The sequence below is a fragment of the Penaeus japonicus genome, unplaced genomic scaffold, assembly GCF_977035675.1.
Source record: "Penaeus japonicus unplaced genomic scaffold, GWHDUDI00000001_assembly GWHDUDI00000001, whole genome shotgun sequence".
Classification (NCBI taxonomy): domain Eukaryota; kingdom Metazoa; phylum Arthropoda; class Malacostraca; order Decapoda; family Penaeidae; genus Penaeus; species Penaeus japonicus.
This window is the reverse complement of record NW_028234403.1, coordinates 17,291,695-17,301,694: the sequence shown is the minus strand read 5'-3', so window position 1 is coordinate 17,301,694 and position 10,000 is coordinate 17,291,695. Positions and strand designations below refer to the sequence as shown.

The 10,000-nt window shown below is 34.2% G+C and overlaps 1 protein-coding gene across 1 annotated transcript in view; it reads right to left on the bottom strand.

Moving 5' to 3' along the window:
• Positions 1-3,586: 3,586 nt before the first annotated feature.
• Positions 3,587-10,000, bottom strand: part of LOC122254412 (uncharacterized) — a 24,609-nt gene continuing 18,195 nt past the window's right edge. Inside the window, exon 6 of the mRNA XM_086542843.1 lies at positions 3,587-6,113. Within this exon, the coding sequence (XP_086398969.1) occupies positions 4,875-6,113 (1,239 nt within the window). The 3' untranslated portion in view covers positions 3,587-4,874. The remainder of the gene's footprint in view (positions 6,114-10,000) is intronic.

Here is a 10,000-nt window from a genome sequence, read left to right as displayed (position 1 = left end):
TAACAGCCCTTCATTACCTAAGCCAACACCACTACAAAATACGAAGAAAATACTTATCTTTTGATAGCGAGAGACCCTTGAGGGGGGAGGGGGGTGACAGGTACGTGCATCCAGCCAGTCGCGCGCGTGAGCGTGGACTCTCCCAACCCTGAAAAACAATGCAGGAGAGCATGACCTTAAACGATTCTGATTGGTTGGACTAACACGCCCGTTGACCTGATTGGTCGATACTTAGGTAAGGGACATATCTTTTATGTGGTTTTAATGAGTGGAATAAAATGTAAAAGGTAAATCCAAGAAAACACAAAACCATGAGAAGTACGTTATGAAATAACCGCTGAAAAGTAGAAAAAACTATAAATTACACGAAAAAATAACATATAAAGGTAAACAAAGGCCCCGGGAGAAATACAAAAATAGAATAAGGTGTGATTCTGACAGAGAACGGTAGTTTTTTGAACAGGTATTTAAGTAGTTCCATGGTTTGATTAGCAATCGTGAATCCAGAGCTAGATGGTCTGTATTATCCATATCAATATCATTGCAATTATTATCGGTTTTATCGATACTGATATCAATATCATTATGACTATTATCTTTATTTGAAGCCATTTTAGAAACTGATATCAATATTATTGGCAATGTTGATATCAAGATTATCATCATCATCAGTATCAATATCATCACCATTATTGTTATTAGCATTACCGCTATTATGATTATTATCATCATTTATATTACCAACATAATTTTTATCATCAGTATCATTATCATCATCATCATTATCATTAGATATTATTAACCTTATCATCATCGTTATTATAATTATGTTAATATCATTACTATCATCAGCAGCACCAATCAAAGCGTTTCATCATTACAGCATTTGTGGATAAGATACGACTGCATCTATGTTTTTCGTGTATGTTTCGTTTCAACTCCTATCAATATACCAAATTCATCCGAGATAGTAATCAAGTCTTCTCTAACCATAGTTCATAGTTTAGAAATATAAATGAAAACACCAGGTAAATACCACGTTCTTTATTATCGATATAAATACACTATGTACACCTACCACAGATTAAGGAAGCGTCCTATCTAACAACATAGGAATTACAGCCAGGCACAGTAGCCTTGTTCTCAGTACATCGGTTACAGTAACTGCTAGGTTACGGTCGCTGTTTTAGCTATCGTGAACGTCGCTAAAATCACGGTCTTCAATCAATTTTAAATGAGACATATGGGTGAGTGTTTTTTTTAATCTATTGATATACATATATGAATTTATATATAACATATATACGTCCATGCATGCATGCATACATTCACACACACACACACACACACACACACACACACACATATTCGTTTTTTTTGTAAGGTTACAATCCATTAAATGATACATTTCGATTCAATGTCTATAATATCAACTGTAAAGAATACCAAGTAAGATCGGCTTTCCACTCGACCCAAACCTTTACGTGTTTTTGAATATTGTACATTGTTCCCATCCTCGTTGTATGTAACGTTTGCTATGCATATTAGTGTATGAAGTGGTTATCATTGCAGGAGACGTTTATTTCTTGATTATTACTGTATTGAACATTTACTACATCTATTACAGTATGAAGCGCCCGGTGACTGGAGAGACTTCCATTGCGAAAATCTACCGACATGTCAATTCCATTCTCTTCCTCTCTGCTTGGAGTAATTTCACTCTAGATTGATATTCGTAAATGAGAGATTTACAAATACATCAGGATGATTGTAAAAATAATATATATGTCAACAGACTTATTCCACGGCCAGAAATACGGAAACACAGAAATGAAGCGATTACTTGTATTTTTTTGTATTTTTTCAACCAGTGGATTTTCTCTTTGCTTTAACTGTTGACAGTCTCCCAGAGAACACTTTGAATAACCATTTAGCTACACATTCGAACAAGGGTTTATAAACACGGAGGAAAAATATAATTACACTCAGTAAACGATAAACAAACATTCCGAATATTCCCATAAACACATATTCCCCTCCAACAAAAAGTGTTCGTTCTAGATATGTATTTATATGTATGTATATATATATGTATCTTTTCTTTATAGATACCAGTTCTCACATATACCGAACCTGATATTCTAATGTCCTAATGTATACACGAGATGCACCCGCGCGTGTGTCCAGACTGCAGGATGCTTAGTCCGAGTTGCACAATAAAGCGACGATCTCTCTTCTTTCAAGTGTAATCTCCCCGTCGCCCTATGTTCTTTTTTATTTTGTTGTTTTTTGTTTGTTTGTATGTTTTTTTTATTTTTTTTTGTTTTTTTTTTTAGTTTTTTTTTTCTCATGGTATCTAAATGGCTGTTGTTAATATTCCGTCTCAGTAACCTTGTTGATTTTATATCTTTGTTGTTGTTGTTGCTGCTGGTGTGACTGTTGTTATTATCATTATCATCATCATCGTCATCATCATTACTATTATTAGGTTTTTATCATTATTATCATTATCATAACTACTACTACGACTACAACTGCTGCTATTGTTGTTTCTATAATTATAGTTATAGTAACAATTATATTCTCATTTGTATTATCATTACTGTTATCATAACATTATTGTCATTATCATCGTCATTATCATTATCATTATCATAATCATTATCATTATCATTATCATTATCATTATCATTATCATTATCATTATCATTATCATTATCATTATCATTATCATTATCATTATCATTATCATTATCATTATCATTATTATCATTATTATGACTTTCATTATTATTATCATTGTAATAACGAGCATTACTCTCACTATCACCGAGCTTACTCTCATTATCCGTATCATTATCAATATCATTATAAAACAAGATCTATTCATTCATTTCATGATATTATTAGTTATAGATTATATAGATTATCATCATCATCATTCTTACTTTTATTATGATCATTACTAATACTATTATTATATTATCATTATCTTTATCATTGTCTTTATATTATCATTATCATAACTACTACTACGACTACAACTGCTGCTATTGTTGTTTCTATAATTATAGTTATAGTAACAATTATATTCTCATTTGTATTATCATTACTGTTATCCTAACATTATTGTCATTATCATTATCATTATTGTCACAGTTCTTCTTCTTCTCCTTTATCATTATCACTTTTGTAATTTTTTTCTTATTATTATCATCTGTATTTTTTATCATTACGATTTTATTTAGTAGCTGTATTATAGTGATTATCTTTACAATTGTTAGAATGATTATATCAGAGATATTATGATCATCATTATTATCATTATCATCATAATCAATATCATTAGATATTATTAACCTTATCATCATCGTTATTATAATTATGTTAATATCATTACTTTCATCAGCAGCACCAATCAAAGCATTTTATCATTACAGCATTTGTGGATAAGATACGATTGCATCTATGTTATTCGTGTATGTTTCGTTTTAACTCCTATCAATATACCAAATTCATCCGAGATAGTAATTAAGTCTTCTATAACCATAGTTCATAGTTTAGAAATACAAATCAAACCACCAGGTAAATACCACGTTCTTTATTATCGATATAAATACACTATGTACACCTACCACAGATTAAGGAAGCGTCCTATCTAACAACATAGGAATTACAGCCAGGCACAATAGCCTTGTTCTCAGTACATCGGTTACAGTAACTGCTACGTTACGGTCGCTGTTTTAGCTATCGTGAACGTCGCTATAATCACGGTCTTCAATCCATTTTGAATGAGACATATGGGTGAGTGTTTTTTTTAATCTATTGATATACATATATGAATTTATATATAACATGTATACGTCCATGCATACATACATAATACATACATTCACACACACACACACACACACACACACACACACACACACACACACACACACACACACACACACACACACACACACACACACACACACACACACATATTCGTATTTTTTGTAAGATTACAATCCATTAAATGATACATTTCGATTCAATGTCTATAATATCAACTGTAAAGAATACCAAGTAAGATCGGCTTTCCACTCGACCCAAACCTTTACGTGTTTTTGAATATTGTACATTGTTCCCATCCTCGTTGTATGTAACGTTTGCTATGCATATTAGTGTATGAAGTGGTTATCATTGCAGGAGACGTTTATTTCTTGATTATTACTGTATTGAACATTTACTACATCTATTACAGTATGAAGCGCTCGGTGACTGGAGAGACTTCCATTGCGAAAATCTACCGACATGTCAATTCCATTCTCTTCCACTCTGCTTGGAGTAATTTCACTCTAGATTGATATTCGTAAATGAGAGATTTACAAATACATCAGGATAATTGTAAAAAAATTATATATGTCAACAGACTTATACCACGGCCAGAAATACGGAAACACAGAAATGAATGAATGTATTTTTTTCCAACCAGTGGATTTTCTCTTTGCTTTAACTGTTGACAGTCTCCCAGAGAACACTTTGAATAACCATTTAGCTACACATTCGAACAAGGGTTTATAAACACGGAGGAAAAATATAATTACACTCAGTAAACGATAAACAAACAGTTCCTAATATTCCCATAAACACATATTCCCCTCCAACAAAAAGATCTCGTTCTAGATATGTATTTATATGTATGTATATATATATGTATCTTTTCTTTATAGATACCAGTTCTCACATATACCGAACCTGATATTCTAATGTCCTAATGTATACACGAGATGCACCCGCGCGTGTGTCCAGACTGCAGGATGCTTAGTCCGAGTTGCACAATAAAGCGACGATCTCTCTTCTTTCAAGTGTAATCTCCCCGTCGCTCCTCATGTTCCGGCGACAGGGATGGGTTTCCAGTTATCGCACGGGGAAGAGGGGGATAAAGAAGAGGAAGAGGAAGAGGAGGAGGAGGAGGAGGGGGAAGAGGAAGGCGAAGAGAAGGAACAAGCACACCTGATGATCCACTCGACTGGACGAGGGACGACTTCGTACTCGCCGCTCGTCACCCAGTCGTACTGAACGTCGTCTTCCACGGTGAGGTCTTCGTGGGGGAGAGGCAAGTCGTACAGGAGGTCATCCGTGGTCGTCTGTGGCTGCCGTTGGTCGTAGTTGGACCGGGAAAGAGGGCGGTCGTTCTCCTTAGGCTTTTGTCGCTGGTCGTACTTGTTGTTGTAGTTGTCATTGTTATTGTTGTAAGTGTCGTAGTCCTGTTGTTGCCAGGTGGTAGTTGTGGTTGTGGATGGTAGGTAGTTTTCGTCCTCCTCTTCCTGCAGTTGTTCCAGGCTTATGGTAGGGTCGTGCTCGAGGTGACTGTTCCCTGTGTCGTACCTGAAGTTGGTGCCGGCGTCGTGGTGGTAATCCTCGTTGTTGTTGTCGTTGTCGTCATTCAGGTCACGCTGGTAATAGTAGAAACCGGCGGCAGGGTCGTACTTGTGGTGGTTGTACTGGTGGTGCGAGTAGCGGTAGCGGTCGTGGGTCCTCGGCTGCCCCTCGTCCATCATGTCGTAGACGCTGGAGGAGGCGCTGGTGGGGAAGAAGGGGCTCCACACGCTGCGGCGGCGGCGGAGGAGGAGGCGGGGGGGAGAGGAGGAGGCATTGGAAGAGGAGGGGGCCAAGGGCGAGGAAGGAGAAGAAGAAGAAGCAGTAGCTAAGAAGGAAGGAGCGGAGGAAGAAGAAACAGGAGAGGAAGAGGACGCTGGGAACGAAGTAGGAGAGAAGGAGACAGAAGACGAAGTCGCCGACGAAGGGGACGACGAAGGGGACACGGGGTTGAGCGGCTGAGACCGAGTCGCGTTGCGGACGAGGACAGTCTGAAGCAACACGTGCAGCGACCGCGGGTACCGACGCTTCGTTCCGGCCGTGCCCTTGGCGCCCCGGTTCCCCTTGGCGACCTTGAGCGGGCACAGGAAGGGCACGGTGATCGTCGTGGCGGCGTGGACGGTGCAGCAGCGCCCGACGCACTCGCCGCACATCTTGGGACGATAACGGCGCTCGCTGACGCACCAGCCGGAGCGCAGTCTCACGGGGATGACGTGGCGCTGCGTTGCCTTGCACTCGTGCCCGCGCTGCAACGGAGAAAGAAAGAGGCCACTTAGCTCTAGAAACGATATGAAATTAACGGGATGATAACAAATAATGAAAAGATAAAGATGTCTAAAGAAAAAATGGTTTGATAGAGATTGACAGCAATAAAGGAAAGAAAATCATTGATAAAAACGAATAATGAATAATAAGAAAATAATCGTTGATGAAGATTGACAGTGAGATGCACCAACAAAAAGTATTTGATAGAGATGGATAAAGAAATTCCTTCATTGCTAGCGATTAGAATTTGCCAGAAATATTTCGCAGAGATTGATAATTTTATATTTATTGGGAGAGATTGTCAATGTGCCACAGAAAACGGAGAATCATTACGGAAAGTTGTGATGTGGGAACACCGGGATTACTGTAAATCAGTTGGTATGATGATGTAAATATTATAATGATTATTATTGGAAGGCTGTAAATAACCATGTGATTTTTTTAGAAAGGAAGTCTTCTGAAAATTATTAAAGGCATTGATCATGAAAATAATCCAGACTAATTAGTGGAAATAACGCCTGACATCACATTTGATGATGATGATAACTTTAATAATAACAATAATAATGGTGATAACAATAACAAGGACGGTAATGATGATGATGATAATAGTAATACTAATATTAATAATAATAGTAATAATATTAATGATAATGATAATAATAATAATAATGATAATAAAAATGATAGTAATAGTAATAGTGAAATGAAAATACCAATATAATGATACTGATGACTATGATGATCATGATAATATTGATGATAATATCAATGATGTTAATTAAGATTATACCAATCATAATGATGATATTGATAAACAATAAGAATAATCATAATGATGAGAACAACAGCAATATTAATCTATCATAATTATCATTATTATTGTCATCATTAGTGTCATTATCATCATCTTCATTCATAATAAGCGCTATCATCATCATCAGTATTATCTTCATTGTTGTAATCATTACGATAATTATCATAATTATCATCATTGTTATTATCATCATCGTTACCATTGTTATCATTACTGTCTTCATTTTCATTATGATTATCGTCATAATTTTATTATTATTATCAACATTACATCACCATCATTATCATTATTGTTTTTATTATTATCGTTATTAATGATAATTTTATCGATGATATCATCATTTCTGTTAGCATTGTTATCATTATAATATTGTTGTCGTTTTTATAATTACTAACATCATTATTACTATTGTTATCACACATAGATCGTCACCGCAAACAAGAGCAACACCAATTTAACACCTATAATAAAACATCATAAAAAACACACATATACAAAGAAAATCACACAAATACACCATACAATAGATAAAAAAAATCCCTATAGAAGTATGCGAAACGCATATACAAAAATGATACCAATAATATGGATATATAATAAAAATAATAGTCGCAATCCCGCTAGATAATACAAAACGGTTCAAAATAGAGAAAATAATGTATAAATAATATCGCTAAACGCTTATACGATACTAAAAGCAATTGTACCAAAATAATGGCAATAAAAACATCCTCATAAATAGTAACAACACAAATAAACTACCAAAATATGCGGGCCAAGTAGGCTATAAAATAACTCCCTATATCATAGCGAATCATAGATAACAGAAATATCACCCATAGATCAAATGTCATAAAAGATATCATAAAGAAACCACCTTTAACAACACAAACACAAAATTAAACAAAACACTCGTTCTACATTCTAACAAAAACGAAAAAATGGCATAAAAATAATACTCATAACGAAAGCATTATAAAAACACCACAAAACATTCTTTAAAAAATATAACCAAACCCCCTACACATACACACACACACACACACACACACACACACACACACACACACACACACACAGACACAAACACACACACACACAGACACACACACACACATAGACACACACACACACAGACACAGACACACACACACACACACACACACACACACACACACACACCACTCTATACCTTCCAGAGCGCTTGTCCTTCCGTCTATTAGCCCGAACACGTTCCTTAAAGGTCCTCTGTTCATTACGCAACAGGTAAGGAGAAATGGCTGCCATTACGTTAGGCGTTAGCGAAATTACTTCATATTTACTTAACGTTAAAAAACGACTACGGTTAACGACATTACGGCATTACTGCAAATTAAATGACCTGGATATAATGTGGCTTTCGACCGACCCTGATTTACGTTTGCATTATATTTGTTTTGATAACTATGTGTGAAGGTCATTGTCTCCTAGGATTGTGTTTGTGTTTGTAACGGTATTCATCAATTCGGAGGATCGGTATTATCTTCATTATTATCATTACTATCATTATCATCAGTAGTTTCATTCTTATCATCATTATCATTGTTATTATTATCATCATCAGTAGTATCATCATTATTATTACCGTTAATGTTATTATTATCATTATTATTATCAGTAGTTTCATTCTTATCATCATTATTACTATTATCCACATCATCATCATTATCATTGTTATTATTATCATCATCACTAGTATCATTATTATTATTATTATTATTATTATTATAATTATCATTATTATTGTTGATGTTGTTCTTACTATTACTATTATGCTCATTATTATTATCATTGTTATCATAGTTATTATCATTGTTATTTTTTAATACCATTATCATTGCAATCAATATTTATATTATTACTATCATCATTATCATATTAGTATTATGATTTTCAATAGAAGTAGGAGTAGTATCATACCTTACATAATTGTTATCGTTATTATCATAATTTTTATCACTATAATAATAATCATTATAACTATTACCATCGATATCACTTGTAACACTATCATTATCATTACTGTCAACATTGTCATTACTTTTTTATTATCATTATTATTTTGTTATTATCATTTATATTATGATCATAATTATTGTTGCCATTATCATCATTATCATTATTATCATTATCATTTTGTTGTGATTATCAATTTCATTATTATCATTATCATTATCGTTATTATCATCATCATTACTATCATTATCACCTCATCATTATCATCATCGTTATTATCATTACCCTTATCATTATTAATCATTTCATCATTTTCACTTTTATTGTTATTATCATTACTATGATAATCATTATCATCCGTCTCCTCCTCCTTATTGCCATCGTCATCATCCTCACCACCACCACCATCATCATCCTCATCACCACCACCATCATCCTCCTCATCACCACCACCATCATCATCACCGCCACCATCCTCCTCATCACCACCATCATCATCACCGCCACCACCACCATCCTCCTCATCACTATCATCATCACCACCAACATCACCATCGCCACCACCACCACCACCATCATCATCATCATCATCATCATCATAATCATTATTTATTTTATCATTATTATCATCAACAGTACCATTAAGATATGCATTATGATTATCATTATCATTGATATGATTAATTATCGTTACTATGTTTTTATCACATGCATTGTGATTATTTTTATTAATGGTTACAGTGAGGACATAGGTGATGATAATATTGAAAATGATATAGACAATGATGATAATACTATACTAATGATAATTATAACAAAATCAACAACAATGATAATGATGATAGTATAAAATATGATAATGATAATAACAATAAAAATAGTGGTGATAATGATGATAATGATGATGATGATAGTGATAGTGATAATAATAATAGGGTAATGATAATAATAACAATAATGAAGATGATGATGATAATGATAATAGTAACATATATCAATAATGGTAATTCTAATGGTAATAATGATTATTATTATTATCATCATCTTGATAATGGT